Raw genomic sequence first — 21,488 nt, 5'->3', positions numbered from 1 at the left:
TCCAGTGCACATTTGGTAAATGACTGTAGGTCCCTCTGGGAGGTTGGAGAACTAAGAAATCTAACCCCCTACCTCAGTTTGCAAAATGAGCTAGCATTTCTCATGGCTGAATATAAGTTGAGCCACAGGTTGTTCCTTTATCTGGTCTAATTTAATAAAAATTAAAATAAACTAGGGCCTTGGCTGGCCAGAGAGAGAGATTCCCTGGTAAGTCAGGCAAGTGTAGAATGGTTTTTGGGCTGTCCTTAAGGTGCACATTCACTTATATCTTAAGGACTTGGTTCTGAAGGCTTGTTTGGTGGCTGTAGTTAGCAATTCTGGCATACATTTGACAGAGATGGGGGTCTTTTTAGGTACAGGGGTCATCCCAAATAAAAGCAGCCTGAACTAGTTAGCACATAGATCTCAGTTGTTTACACCCCACCCCCCAAGAAATATGTTGGAATTATTCACTTCTGGTCTTCTACCTAACATGTGAGAACTTTATTTTGTGGCTTACAACCCTGAGATTATTGAAATCATGACTTCCAAGGCCCTGGTTGGGGTGGGTGGCAAGGAGGAGGTTAGTAATGGTCAGTGAGTGATTCCTTCAAAGTGTCTTTATCCTCTGCAAAATGTATTTCATATGATCTGTGACTTTATTCGTGTCAATTGTGCACTATAGGTGAATTCTCAGTTTGATCGATGAGAAGACAGAGCCACCAAAAAAGACTTGACACTCAGGTTCAGAGACCAGGTTTCTAGCCATTTTCTTTCTTTCTTCTTCTTCTTTTTTTTTTTTTTAAAGAGAGAGGAGAGAGAATTTTTTAATATTTATTTTTCAGTTTTCGGTGGACACAACATCTTTATTCTTATGTGGTGCTGAGGATCGAACCCAGCGCCCGGCGCATGCCAGGCAAGCGCGCTACCGCTTGAGCCACATCCCCAGCCCCTCTAGCCATTTTCTTTACCTCACTTTTCCCTTAAACTAAAAGTCCACCTAGCGAGCCAGTGGGTAGAGTTGGGGTCTGCACCCAGACGTGCTTCACCACAGAAATGCACCACGTGTGGGGTGCCGTCACCCTGGCTTGCTTCACCATAGAAATGCACCACGCGAGGGGTGCCGTCTGTGTCCCCTGCTTCCCTCTGGTCATAAGTAGCCAGGAGGCCCAGGCAGGCAGTCTGCCTGAAATGAGGGCTGGAATTCTAACATCTTTCGTTCTTCTGGTGGGCAGCTGTGGGGCTCCAGCTTCTGAAATAAACCCAAGGCCCTTGCGTGTTCAGAGTAATTCTGTCTCTGGGACAAGTAGCTGGGCTCCCAGGTTTTCCATTCTGTCATGGATGCCATTTCGGCTCCTGAATGTCCAACGTTTCCCTTCCCTACACGCAGCCCTTCCTTCAGCATCTCTTGAGGTTGGCTCACTCCTTAGAGCAGGGCCCTCAGTCCAGGGGTCCCATCTGCCCCACCTACACACTAACTTCAGGCATTTTTTTGAGCCCCCCCCCCACTTTTCGTTCCCCAGATTCTTGTAACCTAGACCGACATTATGGTCTGTTTGGTAGACTTGTTTTCTTTTTTCCCCATCAGTTGCCATAGTTACCAACTTTGTATATAAAATAATCATCATTCCCCACCCTTCATTCCCCCACCAGAAGTTTCACTGTTTTCTGATGTGGCCTTTGCAAAAGGAATCTGATGACTTTTTAATCTTCTCCTTTCTGGCTGTACCACCAGGAAACCATACTCTTCTTTTGCTTTCTTTCTCCAGAGTCTAGATGGATTGGGGCTTCAGGTCCAAACACTGCTTCATTTTGCAGTGTTTTTAGGTAGAGAGCCTCAGCCTGCTTGCCAGTGACCTAGAAAGAGGATTATGAGAGGGGAAACAACTGATATTTAAAAAAAAGGAAGCCATCTGCCCTAGACTGGCACTACCTGTATTACTTTATGAGTAATATAAACAAATAAATTATATAATTGTAGGGAAAGTGAGGTATGTTAGGGTCAAAACCTAAAGCTTTTGTCAAATAACCAAGGTTCAACCTGGAACTCCAGACCTCTGGCCTTGGTAGGCCACGTGCCTTGGTAGGCCACGTGCCTTGGTTATGTCTGGTAATGTTGGGGCTGTCTGGGGTGGCGTGAAAAGCAGCCTCTGGCAGAGGAGGTGCAGCTCCCGTCATTGGGAGGATGGCTACATCATACTGGGACTTGTTTACCCCCCTCCTGTGGTTCATTTCTGTGTCCATTGTCTGTGCCCTCTCAGCATAGTTACCTTCTTACTTCCTCTTCTGATCCACTGTCTGACCTTTAAAGGGTAATTGGGGTCCTGTCCCTTCTGACTCCTTCACCTCTGGCAAGGCCTGCCCTCTCTCCATTGTTGATGGGGTTGACCTTCTGCTGACTCACAGCTTCCAGTGGTTGCTGTCCTGGGTACCTGCCTCCTTGAAACTCAGCTTTGAAGAGCCAGGCACGTGTTGCCTTCCTGATTTGTACTAGGTGTACGGGGCTAGCAGAAGACACTGCTGGGCTGGAAGGGGCTTCTGAAATATTGTGCCATTCTCCCTACAACAATAGAGTCCTCACACAAAGAAGGGAGGGGCATTTGCCTGGTGTGGAGTAACAGTGATGATAGAAGCAGGGAATGAACGCTCTGTAGCCTGCTCCAGTGCTTTACCTTGTCTCCTCTTCCCAGCAGCCCTGGGAGGTATGAATGCATGATGCTCCCTGTTCAGAAAGAGTGAAGGAAAAAATGGCTTCCCAGTCAACCATGTAGCAGTGAACCTGACTGAGCTCCTACCCAGGCCTCCACACCCCAGGTGCTTGACACCTGTCCCTGCTCCCTGTGCCATCCCTAGACTTGCCCTGTGTGGGTAGAAACACTCCTCAATGTCTAGAGTTGGCTTGGTGCCAACAGTTGGAGAATTGGAGGAGCTATTTGTCACACTGTCTCTTAACTTTAACGTAGTGCATTCTTTGGTTCCAAAGTGATGTGAACATGTCCATCTCACACTCTTTCCTGTCCTTTGGTTTAGGAGAGAGGATCTTGGGCTGTGCCGAGGAGCCCTGCTATCTCTGGTTTGTCATGGAGTTCTGTGAAGGTGGAGACCTGAATCAATACGTTCTGTCTCGGAGGCCGGACCCAGCCACCAACAAAAGCTTCATGCTACAGCTCACGAGCGCCATTGCCTTCCTGCACAAAAACCACATCGTGCACAGGGACCTAAAACCAGACAACATCCTCATCACAGAGCGCTCTGGCACCCCCATCCTCAAGGTGGCGGACTTTGGACTGAGCAAGGTCTGTGCTGGGCTGGCACCTCGAGGCAAAGAGGGCAATCAAGACAACAAAAATGTGAATGTGAATAAATACTGGCTGTCCTCAGCCTGTGGCTCAGACTTCTACATGGCCCCTGAAGTCTGGGAGGGACACTACACGGCCAAGGCGGACATCTTTGCCCTAGGCATTATCATCTGGGCAATGATAGAAAGAATCACTTTCATTGACTCTGAGACCAAGAAGGAGCTCCTGGGGACCTACATTAAACAGGGCACTGAGATCGTCCCTGTCGGTGAGGCGCTGCTAGAAAACCCAAAGATGGAGTTGCACATCCCCCAGAAACGTAGGACTTCCATGTCTGAGGGGATCAAGCAGCTCTTGAAAGATATGTTAGCTGCTAACCCACAGGACCGGCCTGATGCCTTTGAACTTGAAACCAGAATGGACCAGGTCACATGTGCTGCTTAAAATTCAGGGCTGAACATCTTGGGTGTTTTTAAACTAGGTGAGTGCTCTCTTGTCATCCTGGGCCCTGGGTGGGCTCTGGAGAATTGGGGGGAGAAATGAAGGGTTGGTGAGAAGTAAGGGCTTGTTATCTCCCCGCAAGTCTTGATGAAGAGATAGGTAGGATTGTTGGAGACGAATTGGGAAGCATAGGGAAGTCTCTTGAGGACGTTGTGGGGTTGAATTTTATATGTTCTTCAGGAACACCCCATCAAGTAATAAATGCAAAAGAGCTATAATACTTCAGGAAATAAGCATGGCCTAATCCTAACCCTCCAGTTCACACATCCAGTTCTCCAGTGTTTAGATCTGATTGTGGTCACAGGTTACCTAACTGCTCTTCTCACTGGTCTTCTAACCAGTGAAGACTAATTGATCTTCTGCTCTTTGCACTCCATGCTGGTCTGAGCATCTCATCATCATACTTGAAATATGTGGTTTTCAGTGATCTTATGACAGTACATTATATAGACCATAATTTAACCATTCTCCGACTTTAGATAAAAAATAGTGTCTCCATTTTAGACACTGTAAAGAACATAGTAATGAATAGTCTCTTTATTTTCATACCAGGGACTGAGCCCAGGGTCTCCCTACACTGAGCCACATCCCCAGCCGTTTTTATTTAGAGACAGGGTCTCACTGAGTTGCTTAGAACCCTGCTTATTTGCTGAGTCTGGCTTTGAACTCGAGATCCTCCTGGCTTCTCCTAATCACTGGGATTATAGGCGTTCACCCTGCTGGAAGTCCCTTTCTTGTTCAGCAGAATTACTGTGGGTTCATTTGTTGATGCTGTGCTGGCTCTGGAGTAACATGATAAGCAAAATCAAACTTTCCTACCTTCATACAACTTTAAGTAAGGAGCAAAGCATTGATCAGTATTTGTCATAGTTGTTGGTAGTGAATGCAGGAAGCATTAAGGGCAGTTGACCTCTAAGAGGCAAGAATAGGGAATCGGGGGTAGCAGGGAGGATCCCAGGTGGAAGGATCAGTTTCTGCAAAGGACCTGGTGCCAGAGAGATCCTGGCACATGAGAGAGACAAGAATAATTTTGGTTAGTGAGGAAGAACAGGGACCTGCCAGGAGAGGGAACCTGTGACGGAGGTTAACAGGTAGAAAGTCCAAAGTTGTGTGCCCAGACTAGAGTCTTGAGGAGCTGGCAGGGGAAGTAGATCAGAAATTGACCTCTATGAGGGGGACATATTCATGTGCCATTTCACTTCACTTTGACAACCGTGCAAGGGGTTAAGTGGTTATCTAAGATCCTACTAAGTTTACAGCAGGGACGTGCTACTCGAGCAGCCCCACTTTCTCCCCCTTTAAAGTCAGTGTGGAAATAAGCTGTCCCGGACGAGCTTGGCGATGAGGTGATGGGGGCTAGTGCTAGTCCCAGTGGGTCACAAGGAAGGAGCCTCCGAACCACTCAGCCCAGGCCTCCATCAGCCGAGTCAGTCCTACTCTCTTCTTTCCTGTCCTCTTCCACCTGATTTCTAGGTGGAATTGGTTTGAACTAAAAGGAACTGGTTAACATCAGTGAATATATTTCTGAGCAAGTACCTAGGTTTAATGCTTCCATCCTCAGAGTGCCAGGCTAATTTGTCTGTGGCTCATCGAGTGAGAGGGTTGCATTCCCGAAGTGAGGCCCATGGTCATGCTATATTGGAGACCGGGGGCTTGCCAGCCAGTGTTTGAACTGCATTTCATGCTGTCACTTCCCAGGTCCATCTCGGTTTTTTTTTCTGCTTTTGAAAGCCCTCTTAGAATTCTTAGTTTGCCCTTGTATAGGAGGAACACTGTCACTGGAAGTGGGACCTAAATTTGGGTTAGGATTGTGAGGTTGTCACAGCTAATTGAGATCAGTGTTCCCCTTTGGTTATCCACACTTGGGACTCAAGCTGCTTTACAGGGCAAAGGCAAAGTTTTCGCTCCTATTTAGGAGTGATTTCCTCATCAAGAAAGAAAGGTAACCTTGAGAAGAGGGGAAAAGGTTCAGAACTTGTTTACAGGTGAGTATCCCAGGCCAGCCATTTGGTCAGTTCATTTTGAGGTTCTTTTTTTTTTTTTTTAAAGTTTTCGGTGGACATAACATCTTTATTTTTATGTGGTGCTGAGGATCGAACCCCAGCTCCCCGCACATGCCAGGCGAGCGCGCTACCACTTGAGCCATCCCCAGCCCCACTTTGAGGTTCTCACAGCTAATTAGTACTATACTGGTGGTGCCAGTTTCACTGGCCTGACTTTCCCTTTGCTAGCTGGGCACTTAGAACTGTGGGCTACGCCTAAGTCTGTGTGACTAGAGCTGAACTATGGTGCTAGAAGCTTCCCATTCGTTGACCCATAGATGAACTGGATCTGGCTGGTTAGAGAATCAGGCTTGAGCTGAAAACATTGAATTCAGGGCCCCACCTGAAAAACTGATTTTATTCACTCTGTGTATTTATTAGGAAACTATCGCCAGATATCATTTCAAGCACAGACAGTACTTTGGTGTACAGAATACATTTTTACAGTTGAGTTTATATTTTGCTGAGAAAACATGCAGTAAATACAGGTCATCTGAAGAAGGCACCAGTGGAGGAGGGAAAGAGAATGTTGGGAGGTGGGTGGAATGTCAAGGTGAGTCTCCTTGAGACAGTGACCTTTGAGCAAAGGTTGGGAGTTGAAGGAGGGAATTGGATTTCTTGAGCATCCCAGACAGAAAGACTACAGCCAGTATAAAGACCTGGCAGCCAGATGGTAGCCAAGAAGCAAGGATTGGAAAAGAAGATGCAGAGGTAGCTAGGAGTCAAACAGCGGAGGCCTTGAAGGCCATGATAGACATTTTTGCTTTTGGTGTGGGTGAAATGGAAAGCTGTTGGGGTGTGTTGCTGTATGATGCCTCATCTTTTGAAAAAGAGTATTTCGCTGTGCTAAAAATAAGCCATGGGGGGAGCAAGTGAGAGGATGAAAGGAGAGTCCCCTGCAGTCCAGGTAAGAGATGATGACAGCCTGCAACAGTGGAGGCCAGGAGGGGATGATTGGATTTGGGGTCTATTTTGAAGTCAGAACTAACAAGATTTCCTGTGATTGGATATGAGGTCTGAGAGAAGGAATTAAGGATGGCTCCAAGGTTTAGGCCTAAGTAGTTAGAAGGATAGAGTTGCCATCAAGGGAATTGGGGAGACATTGGGGAAATGGGTTTGGATGGAGAAAGTTGGGTTTAGTCCTCCGCAGCTTGGCACACCATTTTAGAATTCAAGTACTGACATAGAGTAGGGAGTTGGCCAACTCTGGAGTTCGGGAGAGGAGTCCAGAGGACTACTCTAAATAGTGGCCATTGGTTAAAACCAATGGCAAACAGGAAGCCATTGGTGATCTTGGTCAGTTTTGGTGGAATAATTCTGACCCCTAACTAGAGTACATTTGAGCAGGCATGAGAGGGTTTGGAGATAGAAAATTGATCAGTTACTCTCAAAGTTTAGGGAGTAGGCTCCAGGGAACTTTTGTTTGGAATTACGAGTGGATATTTGTTAAAAATTAAGACTGAGAAATGTTATTAAATGTCACCCTTGAATGAATAAATAACATCATAGCTAATATTTTATGAAAAACATTTTCAGAAACATTTAGTAAGTAGTAAGATACTTTTGTGTGTTCGCAATTCTCTTTAATGTCTGCCTTAGTAGTCAGCTGGAGGGCTGGGGATATGAGCTCAGTTGGTAGAGTGCCACCTGCCTTGCAAGCACAGGGCCCTGGGTTCAATCCGCAGCACCACACACACACACATACAAAAAAAAAAACTAGATTCACATTGGCTTCTACAATATAATTGTAGTGTGACATATTGCTTCTCATGCAACTTCTGGACAACCTCATTGTACACCTAGGAGACCAAGTGAACAAAGCCAGAAATGTCCTGTTATCATTTTTAAAGGCTCAGCTGCACAGACAAACCAGAGAACCATTAATAAAGATGGCTTTTTCTGAGGAATTTTGCTATGAATAGGAGCCAGGAGGTGGGTGGTAGCTAGAAAACTAGAAATAAGGAGACTATGCAAGGTCCCCAAAGAAGGGACAGAACTTGTCTGTCCTGATTTCCTAGCCAACTTTCCTGTTGGACTTGTCACAGTTCAAACTAGCTGCATATATTAAGGACACTTGACCCCAGTATTGACATGAAGAACACCTCAGCAGCCTAAGATTGCAGATTTCAGAGTGACATTTTAGTCATGGATAAATGATTATAGCTTTTCACAAAAAGGATTGAAAACTTGCGTTTTCCTTGAAAGGATTGGGTTGACTTGGGACAGTATAGGATTGAGTCCTATTTCTGTGGTTTACTGACTGTGTAGCCTCAGGCAAGTTCTTTTACCTCTCTGGGTCTTGGTTTTATCATCCCTAAAATAGAATTGGTCATGTTTATCTTATGGAGATTGTTGGAGTCACAAGAGTTGTGACAGAATTGTCTATAAAACGTGTAGGTTAAGTGCTATGCAGTAGGTTTCTGGATAAGCACTGTGGCCTGAGGTGGAAACACTCCATTCCCCTCTGAAGGCCCTGATGTTTAGTAGCCTTGCTTCTGGGGATTACTTTTCTTTTAGGACAAAGCTGTATTCAGGGCCACCTTGTCCAATTACTTGTTCCAAAATATTGTATCTATTTTTAACTACTATGTAATGATAGGTCCTATCTCTCCCTTTTGGATGACATTTAATAATTCCTAATGGATCTCACCAGCCAGCCACAAGCCTTACCCCAATCCGGAAGCCAGCCAAACTGATCTTCCAGGTGCCACCGCCCGCATGTTACTAGGGAGGATGTTGTGGGATGAGGGACACTGCGTTCATGGCCAAGTCTGCTGTCCAGTATACAAACCTCCCGTTACTAAGGCCTTTTGAATCCAAGCCCTCAATGACGTCTATTTGGAGTAGGCAGCTAAGAGCTGCCGAAGGAAATCAGATGTTCATGTGACCTGAGGGGTCATAGAAAATATTCTTTGCTTCATGTGTGATCTTGGTATTTGTCTAGCATTACAGGAAGAAATCGAGCATAATATCTTGTCATAGGTCACATAACTACGAAGAGGCAAAGCCTAGACTGGAACCCAAGTCTGAGTCCTTGGCTGAATTTGAGTCCCTCATTGAATTCCTAAATCATGTATAAATTTTAAATGTTTCGTGATTGAATTCATAAAGAGTTGAGCATCAACTAGACTGAATTCCCTGCACACCCAGCTCCGGATATTCTGAGATGAGTGACAGAGATGTGAGGCACTGGCACTTAGTAGGTTTCCTGCAGGAGGTAGTTTCTTCTACTTAGAAGGTTCAATCTGTTGCTAAGCCACCAGGTAGCCTGAAGGAACGCATCAGCCAGCAAGCTTCCAGGAAAGGTGTAGCTACAAGGAGCCTCGGTCAGTGAGTGTAGGCCCCAGAAGCTAATCCCAGCTTAGTCTTGAATTGCCTGGGGGGAAGGGTGGCAGGAGGGACATGCCACCCTGTGCCCTAAAGTAGATTATTAGACCCTTAAGAACAGTGGCTTTATTTAAAGTAGAGAGATCCTTTGGAGGTCAGGGGGTTACATATCTGTTGATTATCAGTTCTCTGATCCAGGCCTATATAGAACTTCTGAGCCTTTATTCCCTGATCTCTTTTGAGGCCCTGTCTCTACAGTGGAGGTCACAGCTTTACCTGACCCTGTCTCACTAGCACTTCACACAGCTGTGCCAGGGGAGAGGGACTGAGCCAAGACAGTGTTTGGTTTTCTCTTCTCCCAGGAAGTTGAAGCTCATCCTGCAACTGTGAAGACCTTGGTGAAGGCTGGTCCCTTGGGGTCTTGTTTTTACTGGTGTTTTACAGAGACGGATCCCTGGGGTTGTGTCTAGTAGTGTTTGGAGTCTCGCTCTCCAGGTGGGAGGGCTGGTGTGTCCGTAGGCCCAGGCAGCTCTCCCGGGGCTGCTGATGCTGTCTCTTGATGGTTGCTGCTGCATCAACAGGAAGAAGCTGAGCTGTCAGTTATGTAATGGGGCTGCTGGCCCCTGGGGATCATCTGTCCCTTGAAGCTCTGCAGGACATGAAAGCATCTGGGAGGGGACAGGCCTGCCCCTGGGCTGTTGACAGCAAAGCCCAGATGCTGCTCACATTCTCTCTCTCCCTGGCATCCTTGGCTCCACACCGCCGAGACTGCATCCCTGTGGGCAAGGCAGAGGGCATGGAATCATCCAACTATGAGCAGAGTTGCCTGGAGGTTCAGGGCGCCTTCATCTCCCACTTCCTCTCACCCCAGGGACCCAGAGACACTCCCCACTGACAATAATCACTTCTGGTTACCAAAGCCTGCTTCAAGGGTCCCTTGACTCGTGGGGGCAGTAGCCCTGATTTTTTTTTTTTTTTTAAAATCTACCGCACTCGTTAAACTCAGCACTGTACTCTTGTTATCGCCTACCATCTGCCTAACTGTTCTGTTATTTGCTCTCATTCTGCAGATATGGAAGCCAAGAGTCACTTTCTTAGGGTTTCGAGAGTCAGGATTTGATGCTAGGTATATCTGACTAGAGATTCCATTCTTCCTTTTTGCCTCCAGCAGTCTCTTGGAGAGCACTTGTGATGGGTTTGTACAGAGGCAGATGGTGAACCCACTGACAGCCCTGTAGGCCTAGTGCACAGGCTGCTGTGGGTGTCCTCTATAGTCTGACAGCTGATGATAGCCAGGCACACTGCAAGACCACCAGCCATTCCTTCAGGGGAGGTGAGCCTGCAAATGAAGCCCCAGACATTGGCGGGGGATGCAGAGCTGGGACAGTGAGGCACCCACACAGCCAAGGTTCCGGCAGCAGAGAAGGGAGAAACCACACAGGCAGACAGAGGTCAAAAATGACCAATAGGTACCAAAGCACACTCCCAGCTCTGGAGGAAAGCATGAGGCATTCAGGGAACGATGACAGTATAGGACCTCCTGCCACTCAGTCATGAGGAAGGGGCTCATGAGCAGAAGCCATCCTAGTTGTCTCTGGTCCTCAGGCAGAAGCCTTTTCCAAGGAAGAGGTTTTAGTATCGGAGAATTGACCCCAGAGGAACTTAACCACATCACCAGCACTTTATATTTTTTTTATTTTGAGACAGGGCCTTACTGAGGCTGGCTTTGAACTTGCTATCCTGCCTCAGCCCCCAGAGCTGCTGGGGTTATAGCCATGTGCCACCACGTCCTGCTCAAGGAAGAGCTTTTAAGGTTGATGGGGAACCAAAGCAAGGTGGCAGGAGTTGCTGTGTTTCTCGCTGACAGACCTTCAGCCCCCTCATTGAATCTTGACTAAAACAAGGGAGGACATCAGCTTGCTGCTGTGATAGATGGGCCTGCCTGCAGCCCCAGGGTGAAAAATTCTGGGGCCAGGTCAACAGAGGGAAGCCTTTGGAGGAGGTAGGATTTAGGGCTGGATTCTGAAGGAGGCTTGCTGGTGCCTTGGAATTGCCAGGTGAGATGTGAGGAGGTCATGTTTCAGGGTGCATCCTGTGGCTTTGTTCGGCTGCAGGAAGAGGTGGCTGTTCTGAGTGTAGAGATGGGCTGTGGGCCCAGGCTTGGGGAAGAATGTCCAGGTTTCTGTCTCCCTAAACTAGGGCAGAACACAAGCTCCTAGCCCCTGTTTTCATTTCCACTAGTGAGTCCTCTGGTATTATGAAATCAGAGGAAATGGAGACCTGCTCCAGCATTTCTGGGGCTCAGAGGTATGGCAGGCCTTAAAACTGCCAACCAAGTTTAAAATAAATCAATACCATAAAATACTGCAATGAATTTCTCAACTTTAAAGGAATTTCACTTTCAGTGAGAGGTGCCAGGGGAAAGCTATAACTCAGCCTGCATCATACACAGGTCAGAAAGCATTCGGTATTTTGTTTCTTTGTTAAAGAAAGTGATGTCTGGGGACTTGGGAGGAATGGATTAGAGCCACCCGGGCACCCCATAGTGTACAATGAGGAAGATGGAAATGCTCCTATTTTCCCAGTCTGCAACAACTGGTCTCACCATGCGGCCAGAGCAGTTGTTTTCAGAATTCAGAGGCTTGGTGCTATACCAGCTTTGGTGTATCATGTTGGATTTTAACATTGATGATCTCTTCTTAATGGGAGAATGACCAAGTCGATGCAAGCCAGCTGACTCATTCTGCATCTCCTTCCATCCTTGGGAAAGGGACACCCTTGACAACTACATACAACACCCTCCCCCTCCCTTCTTGTTTTCAGACATGCCTAAGACATGCCCTTCTAGAACACTGAAGTCTGGGGCAAATCTGAGGCATGGGGTAGGAGTATTAGTGCTGTCAGATTTTGGCAGACTGCATGGGCATTACCAGCACAGCCCAGCCCCTTGTACCAGAACTGGAAGTCACAAGTAAAGAGTCATTTGTTGTTAGTAACCAGATTGCCTGCTTGGATCTGGTGAATATTTGAAGGGAACCTTTGGTTTGCATGGGGTAGCAGAAGTACGTTTGAGTCTACCACACCCCAAACAAACAGCAGGGTGACTTTTACCTTTAATAAAACTTGTTCTGGGGCTGAAGCCAAGTGCCTAAACTGAAATCCAGATTTCACCACAGATACAATCCAGAGGTCCTCCTCCCTTCTCTACCTGGAGCATCTAAGGGCCTGGGCACCAGCTTGGCGTGGCACAGAAAGGCTTCAGGGAGTACTCAGCTCCTGCCTCCTCTTGAGTGTATCCTGTAGCAGTGCCACAGCTGTTGCTAGAATCCAGTTTCCCATCTCCTAGAATGAAGTTGATGCCCTAGGCAGACTAAATCGGAGTCTTGTGCAGCCTTGACCCTGGGTGAAACGGAGCTGAGGTTGGAAGGATTGCTTCTGATTCGCTGGTGCCAGGAACCCCGGGTGTCCTAAATAAGGGGTTTTCTATTGAATAGGTTGAGATTCTGCCCCATTATTTGGACAGCTTCAAGCCATTTCATACTTCTCACTTGATTCCACTCCCCAACAGTGTCTACAGAAAACGCCATACCAGTGGTTCTCAAACTCTCGTCCACAGACCAGCAGTATCACCTGGAAACTTGTTCAAAGACCTGTTTCATGCAGCCCATCTGGGGAGGGGCCCGTGTCTAGCCCTTCAGGCATTGGTGATGCTTGCACAGTGGGATCAATGCCTCTGCAAAATAGCAAAGGCAGTGGGCCACCTCTTGTGGTGCAGACCCTTGCTCTCACCTTTTGCTTTGAAAAGCCTGGAGCTAGGCCTAAGAGGGCTGCAAAGTTCTGACCCTGACTTCTGTAGTTTTGTATGTTGGTCTCTAGTTACCTAGCCCTGTGACTCTGGCGTGGTCACTCCTACTCTCTGATCTTGGTTTCCTAATTGAGAGAACCAGGCTAACAAGGACCACTCTTAACCTTCTTCCTCCAGCTCTGGCATGTTCCTCGTTCAGGGGTGTTCATGATTCTAGGACCTGGGACAGTTTTCTTTTGTTCAGCATGCCTACCCACCCTGCCAGCCCCCTCTCTGTGAATTTGCCTTTAGGCTGAGGCAAGGCCCTGTGGCCTCCTCTTGGGAGGAGGAGGAGGAAGAAATAATTTCTCCATGGGCTTCCCCAGCTCTGGGAAAGTGAACTTCCAAGCCATGGTAATGAGGAACCTCTTAAGGTGATCAAAGGGCAAGTACCAGCAGGATAATAAGAGGATCTCTGGGAGTCTGCTGAGAGGAAGGGAATCACCCCTAGGGAAAGGAACACATGGAATGGTGAAGCACTGATGCGATGCACAGGTAGGACCTAGGATTAGACATGGCTTTGAATCCTGGCTTGATTCACGAATTGAGCACCTGCCACATCAGGCTTGGGTTGAGGAGATAAGGTTGTCCCTGACCTCTGTCCACTTAAACCCTAGGCAATCTCGAGGGCTTTGGAGGCCTCATTTGTAAACCAAAGTTTCTGACCCACCAAGCTGTTGCTAGCATGAGGATTAAATGGCACCCCAATGTGGAGCAGAGGAATCCCAGGCACATGACGGATGCTGAATCCTGTCCTGTGATGCCAGTTCTTGTCCCAGCTGGAAGTGGAGACAGACGTAGCATCTCGAAATGTGTGCTCGTTCATTGCCTCCCCTGTTCCCCTTGCTAATAAAAGGAAAAACACCAGAGAGGGTCCATTATTCTGTTCTTTTTGGGGGGCGGGGGGGGGGACCAGGGATTGAACTCTGGGGAACTGAGGCACTCAACCACTGAGCCACATCCCCAGCCCTATTTTGTATTTTTATTTAGAGACAGGGTCTCTCTTAGTTGCACAGCACCTCGCTTTTGCTGAGGCAAAAACTGGCTTTGAACTTGCTCTCCTCCTTCCTCAGCTTTCCAAGCCGCCAGGATTATAGGCACGCGCCCCCGGCCCCATTCATTCTTTATTGATTGCTACATACCATGCACTATGGTAGGTGCTCGTAATGCATTGGTGAGGAAAACAGACATGGTCCCCACTCTGGAGGCACATAGTCTCCTTAGTTGGAGAGAAATGTCCTAAAGGAGTACTGCTTGGGAATGGATGAAGGAAATAGCAAAAATAGGGGACTAGCCCAAAGAAAGTTTCTTTGAGATGGTGCCAATGAAGCAGACCGGAGGATGACACCTCTGCTAAGCAGAGGGAGAGGAACACAGGAGCCTGATAGGCCAAGCTTTGAGGTCACTGTAAGTGATTGAGCAGCAGTTTGCACCGCAGACATGTGGGTGGAGGACATCCCTGGCTGCTGTGCGGTGTGTAGAGCTGGAGGGAGGCCAGGTAGTGATGGCAGAGGGCAGTGAGGTCAAAGTGTGTCTGGGGGGTTCCTAAGGGACTGTCAGACTCACCAAGTGAGGGATGGGTAGGGTAGCTCAAAGATTACTGTGGTCTCTGGCTCTCACTGGCTGTGGGGACAGAACTATAAGAGCTCCTGACCACTGCAGAAGAGGTATTTGGGGAGTATGGAGGGTGATAGCACAGGACACCAATGAAGTCCTCCTTGCTCCTGCAGGTGTCTGTGCTGGGGTGTGATCAGCAGGGTCTCAGAGGGTGGTTGAATCTCGAATTTGGTGCTGAATGGAGGGCACCTTCTCAGCATGATGTGGCCTCCGGGACCCCGAGGCTTCCTTCCCGGCCTTTATTTGGTGGCTACGTGTAGTGTTTTGTTCTTTCACTTGTAATCCAAGTGAAGGTGACTGTCTGGCTCTGTGTTTTTATTTGCATATGCACTCTGCTGTGATCAAGAATCAAGAACATGGCATTTTGGTTTTGTATTGTTTTGATTTTTTAGAGCCCCAAAACCTGAGCAGGGTCTTGTCCCAGCGAAAGCCTGGTAGTTCTGCCACGGGAGCCAGCGTCTGGCTCTCTTTAGTTTTTGAATAGTTATATAACAGCAGGACCATGATTGCTAGCTGTAAAATTGATTTTGAGAGTTACTTTAATTTGCATTTGGGAAATACTTTCTATTTTGGGTTAAGGAAAGGAGTGCAAGGGGGGAGGTGGAGGGGGAAGGTCTCTGGGTAGCTGCCTTCAGGATGCTAAGTGCAATTCTAGGGCTGAAGGGTGGCCCTGTAACCTTAAGTGACATCTAGCTGGTGGGGAAGGTGTTCCAAGGTCACTCCTTCAGCTCTTCTTCCACTCCAGTTCCATTCCATGGAACCCAGGAACCCCTGGGTGTTTTCAAATGAATACTGAGCCCTTGGTGCTTACTGGTGGTCCTGCGTCCACTGTTCCTGTTTCTGCACAAGACCTGCGCAGACTGCAGTCATCGTGAGGCATGAGAGGAGGGGTGAGGGCACGACAACCTTAACTTGCTGAGCATGTGCTATTGTTCAGACCTCTGCTCTGCTTATCTTGTTAAACCCTCACCTGTGTCCCGGGTGTCTCAGCCCCCATACTCCCGTTCCAGGGAGAGGAAGTGCTACATGGCCATTGAGGGTCAGCTCAGGGGATAGAGGTCAAGCCCAGGCTCTTTTCCATTGAGCTTCCAAAGAGAGACTATCTGGCCAGCACTGTCTCTCAGGACCACTAGGAGCCAGGAGGAGGGCATGCTTGCAAGTGAGGACGACGTGTGGGCTGAGATGTTTCACTGTAGGTGACCTTGAAGAAAGGAGAACAGGCATGGGAGGCTAGCAAGGAAGTGGTGCGGGTGCAGGCAGAGCAGTGGGAATGTTGGAGAGTGGATCCCAGGGTGGGTTGTGCAGGGCTGTATTTTAGGACGGTGAATGAGTAACAGAGGGGAGATCACACCTGGCAGAACACATCTCCAGAAGGTGTGAGACTGCACAGCCACCTTGCAGAACTTAAAGTTCTTCCTTCAACTTCAACTGGATAGGATGATCTGAGCACCATGTTCCCATGGTGGTATCAGGGTGTAGGGGACTTGCTGTTGAACCTGATGGACCGCAAGCCTAGGTTTACACAGCCGCTCTGCCCCTTACTGGCTGGGTTAGTCGGGCAAGACATCTGTCTTCTCAGGGCCACCATTCCCTGTCAGAAGTGCGGGCTGTGCGCACTGTGTATTTTGTCTCCGGCTCCAGCTCACACACAGAAACTTGGTAACGGTGGCTCCATGCGGCAGCCTCACCTTGCTATTTTGTTTTTTGCCAAATCCTCTTAAGCTAATCAAGTGTTTTCGCTTTGTTTCTTCTCCCTAACAATTTGTGGTACCCTTTTTTCCCCAGGAGAGCCCCAAACCCCTTAGCACGTGCCTGCTGAGTTCCCCGTGGCTTGCTGGGCTTCGGCTTATTGCTGTAACCAGAAGTCCATATGGTCTCCTCTTGTCTGGACCACTCTGTGGTCACAACCTTGTTTGAATTTTTCCTTTTATAACCACAAATTGTCCTGTCCCCATATGGAAAAGTGACCTCTCCTCTAGCTAATAACGGGGACTTAGGCATCTTCCTCATGGCATGGGCCCTTAGGGTAGCTCCCAGGATCCCTGCCTTCCCTAGGGCCCTTTCTCTGCTAATCAAGGCCACCGCAGCTGAACCCAGCTCCATGGGGACCCGGGGAGACCGTCACAGTTTTTATTTCAACCCCCCACTTAATAAGTTGAGGAGGGGAATCATTAGGGTATCCACATCACTAACTGCCAATTACCAGGGCTGCTTCTAGGGACAAAAAGTTCTCTGCTGGTCTTGAGTTCCACCCAGGACCTGTTTACCAGCTGAGGTGCTTAAGGGAAACCTGGGCCCCAGTGCCTTAGTGCCTCTGGTTTCTCAAGGCCAGAAAGACCAGGTTTCGGTGGGTCTGGGTTCTCAGACCCAGAAGGGATGACTGGTGCTACTGCTATTACCACGGACACCTCCAAATCTGGAATCTTCGTCTTGCCCAGTGATGACTCTTGTGCATTTGGTGAACTTGGTAATACCAGCATTTCTGACAGTACGCTCCGGGGAATCAGACTTGAAGTCATGATATCAGCGGTGGTGATGACATGGTCTAATGATGTGACTAAGTCTCCTTGCCTGAGAGCTTCCACAGTAACCACTCACGGTCAGTTGGTATAGACCTGTTCAATCCCCAGACTGAACTTCCTCGCCCACTGAGTTAAAGCAGACGTCTGCAGCGCCCTGTCCTGGCTCTCGGGCCTGCTGGAGCCCCTCAGCCCCGCCCTGCTGTGCGTTGGGCCTACCAGTCCTGCTGCCGGAGAGTGTGTCCTTGCTGTAGGTGGACAACTGATGGGGCACAGAGCCACCTTCTCTCCATGGCGTCCATCCCTTTTAAGTGGGGATGACACGTAGGTTGCTTGAGACCTCTGGGAGAGGGACCTCACTGCCTCGCTGCCTCCTGCTAAATGCTCATTGGCCTGGAGCCGTGGGGAGCCCTCGTCACACCCACGGGCTGTGTCCTGGTTAGTTTTGCCTCCTAGAACAGCAGCCTACAGAGGTTCTCCTGCTTCCTGTTTCATGGACCCATCTCTGAATCTGAATAGCGGGATATTTTACCAGAAAAATGAATGGTGACATTTCATGATTCTTTAGAGAGTTGTAGAACCTCTGCCACATCCCTGACTGGTCCCAAGTCCTTCATTGGACACCTGAAGAAATGAAGTTTCCAGAGAAGCAGAGCAAGCCGAGGTTGGAAGCCAGGTCCCCTGGCCATCGGGCCTTCATCATTTTCTTGCTTGTTACCTTAGTATCTTTAAATATGTTGCTACTTAGGAGCCCAAGACTCAGGTCGTGCCTGGGCTGTTACAGTCTGCCTCTCAGAGGCTCCATAGAGCCAACCCCCGTCTCCAGTCCTAACTTGCTTTCATGAACTAAGTCCCTGTGGCTGACTTAGGGGACATGGTTAGAGGCCATCTATTCACACCTGAATTTCAAGGGCCTGCTCCGCATAAACTGTATTTGCAGATGGTTAGATCTTCTTCTCCCTTGAGGGAAGGCCTCCTTTGAAAGCTGGTGGGAAGGGGATTGGAGAGCTGGAATCCAAACAGTAGGCTCCTGTGATCCCCAGCAGCCCATGTCTCCCACCATCCCAAGGTGTGAGAGCACAGCAGCATGGTGAGAAATAGCATGGCCTTCAGGGTCAGACCCAATCCTGGCTCTGTCCCCTACCAGCTACCTGTGCATGGAGAGGTGGCCCAGCCTTCTGAGGTGAGGGTGAGTATGCCTCCCTGCACCTGCTGCTTGGATGTTCAGTGGGAGTGTGTGCAGAGCACTTGGTAATGAAGTGGGAACTCCACCAGAGCAGGAATTTTTAACCATATTCTTGTTGAAATGGTCTCATTGAATGAATGATCCTGTGAAGCTCATAAATTAATTTTGTATTCTGGCCGTTTCTATTCTATCACTCACTCAGTATCTGGGCTCCCTCTAAACACCTAACACTGCTTGGTAACCTGAGAGGCCTGGGAGAAGCAGCAGACTGTCCATCCTTAAGAAAGCTTGTCATTTAAGGGGATGGTAAGATCAGAGTACACACATGGTGAGTGGGGTCGCAGGTGTACATGCCTGATCTCTAGAGAACAGAGAAGAGGTATGTGGAGGGACGAGGAAGGGTGAGGGGGAAGTGACCAGATCAACGCAGAAAGGATGCTCTCACCTGAAGAGAAAACGGACATGAGACCAGGTCATCCGTCTAGGATTTTTGTCTGCACAAATGATTATTTGTGAGGATTTTGTGGATTTTCCTTTGGTGCTTATTAGATATAGTTTAAAGTGATCATCATAACTTATTAAGTGCTCTTTGCCACACTGCCTATTAATTTGCTATTACTGGTCTTCACACCCGAGACTTGAAGGCCTTGACTAGGTGGAGGTCGGAGCTGGTCATGGGGAGAGAGCTTTTGGATCTTCCTACTGCAGGGCCCACGCCCTGGACAGAACAACTCTTTGCCATTCGGTAAATTATACCAAGTGATCCTCCCCCCACGTGTGGGACACGCTCCTGGATATCTGCCTTGGTCTTCCAGGTTGTCACGGACTCCTGTGAAGCTGCTGCCATGTGTGATCTTATACTTACTGGAGTCTTATTCCCCTTTTCTGTTACACCTTGCCCCTTAGAAGTAGTCCTTAAGACTGAGAATGGCACTCACTGTCTACCCTTGGTCTTCAGACCCTGACCACAGGACACACGTGTGCTATGCTGAGGGCTGCGTGCAGCACAGTCATCCCGGGTCTTGCCCTACTTGAAGCACCACAGTTGCTAGCTCCAGGGCATGGCAGGAAGCTCCACTCCGACTGATTGGAAGAGACAGGGGTGCTGGGCCCACTGAACCCTTAGGGCTTGTGTGTTGATGTCTGAGTAGGAGAAGCCAGATGCTTTGGTGTACTAACCAACTGAAGTATGATTCAGTTGGAGTTCATCTGGGACCCTGACTGATTATCTTCCCTCTGTTCACCTCAGATGCCTGTTTGCTTCACATCATGATATGCTGAGAATTAATAACACAAGCCTCAGCTTACTCATCTGCAAAATGGGGATAATTCTTAATGTGAACTTTTGTCTAAACAAAGAAGGCACAATTTATAAAGCCTCATGGGGTGTCTATATTTTATTTAGAAGTGGAGTCTCACTGAGTTGCTGAGGCTGGATTTGAACTCACAATCCTCCTGCCTCAGCCTCCCAAGCTGCAAGGATTGCAGGTGTGCGCCACCACACTGGGCTATAGAAATGAAATTTTTTATATAGATAAAAGGAAATGTGTAGAGTAGAAAGAATCTGGGCTTGCAGGGGTATCACAGATGCTCGAGGTCCCTGTCTGACCAGCAGGTAGAATTCCGTGGTGCTCCGTGGTGCTCCGTGCCACTCTGAAGCTTGTGGGGGCAGGGGGGCTAGTCTTCTAACACTTTCAGCAAATAGGTCCTGATAAACAGCCAGGTTGTATTTCAGCTTTCTGGCAGAGGATGCCGAGAATACTTCTCCTCCCACCTGCTGTCCCTGGACCCATTATGACAATGTGTGGCCTAGGTCCACATCCTTCCGAGCGGGGATCAGAGGGCTGCTCTCCCCACCACCTCCACTTCTTTATTCTCATCTCCGTGGTGAGAACATAGGACAGAAATATCCTGAATTAAGCCTGGACTCGATATTAAGTTGTAGGTAGTCCAGTCTGTGGCATCCTAAGAACCAAAATGACCATCAGCACAGATGGAGGCAAGGTCGTTTGAGAGCCACTCTGCCAGGTGCCTTGACTCCTCACTTCTTGCAGCAGACCCCAAAGGACAAGTAGCACCATTTGCGTTCTCTAGTAGGGAAAGGAAGCTTGGATCATGGAAGTGGCTAGTGAGTGGCAAGGCTTGGACTTGAACCCTCAAGTGCCCGCCATGAAACCTGTGCTCCTTCCCTGATAGAGCCCTGGAAAGCCTTCCACCCACACACCCTATACTGGGGGCTGAACCCAGGGCACCTTACCACTGGGACATCCCCAGCTCTTTTTTTTTTTTTTTTAATATTTTTATTTTTTTAGTTCTCGGCGGACACAACATCTTTGTTTGTATGTGGTGCTGAGGATCGAACCCGGGCCGCACGCATGCCAGGCGAGCGCGCTACCTCTTGAGCCACATCCCCAGGCCCATCCCCAGCTCTTATTTGAGACATGGTTTCACTAAGTTGGCAAACCTGCCATCCTCCTGCCTCAACCTCTTGAGTCTCTGGGATTATAGGCTTCCAGAGATTTTTAAATCCTGTGGTTACCAGACTTAACACATTTCATAAGGCAGCATGATTTAGAACCAGGATGGGGAAAGGGAATCAGTTTTTTGAATCACTTCTACTTACCTTTCATCTTCATCTGTTCAAAGAAATGGCACTTCAACATCAACAAAGCAGGAAGGCCATATTCTGAGAGGAGGGAATGATCCTTGATTCACCAGGATGCACTGTGCCTGCAGGTTGAGCAATAGGGGCAGGAGAAGGACATGAGCCCCTTCTGTCCTCATCTTCGTGTCACCGCTTGCCTGAGTTCCTCCCAGCTTCTGTGCTCCAAGCTGTTAATGGCCTTAATGAAAGCCTTTTGGCCCCCAGACTCCTTAGGCAAACCAGACAGCTGCTTAGCTGGCAGAGAACTTGCTGGAAAACTTCTCACTGTCTGGTTGGCAGCACATCCCCCCTCGTGCCCTGGGCACCAGACCTGTACAGAGGCACCTAATCAAGCCTTCCAAGAGCCCTTTTCTAAGTAATTCTATTTATAAATGCAGGGATTAAATGGGTTTTAAACTCCACTCACGCTCTTGTCTCTCTAGGAAGGGATTTTCTGTTAGAGTCACACATTAAAAGCAGAGGCTTTGGAGTGAGACCAACCCGAGTTGAAACCCTGTCTCTACCACCTT

General features: G+C 48.4%; 1 protein-coding gene across 2 annotated transcripts in view; it reads left to right on the top strand.

Moving 5' to 3' along the window:
* Stk35 (serine/threonine kinase 35) overlaps nt 1-21,488 on the top strand; it is a 41,548-nt gene that overhangs the window by 11,805 nt on the left and 8,255 nt on the right. For both annotated transcript variants that reach the window (XR_003585280.3, XM_027954359.3), the window contains exon 3: nt 3,010-3,759. Coding sequence is in view for 1 of the 2 variants with exons in the window: in XM_027954359.3 (XP_027810160.1) it covers nt 3,010-3,722 (713 nt within the window). In the remaining variant the exon portion in view is untranslated. The remainder of the gene's footprint in view (nt 1-3,009; nt 3,760-21,488) is intronic.

This window comes from Marmota flaviventris, chromosome 2, assembly GCF_047511675.1.
Source record: "Marmota flaviventris isolate mMarFla1 chromosome 2, mMarFla1.hap1, whole genome shotgun sequence".
NCBI lineage: Eukaryota > Metazoa > Chordata > Mammalia > Rodentia > Sciuridae > Marmota > Marmota flaviventris.
The sequence above is the reverse complement of the archived record's forward strand: the minus strand, read 5'-3'. Positions and strand labels throughout refer to the sequence as shown.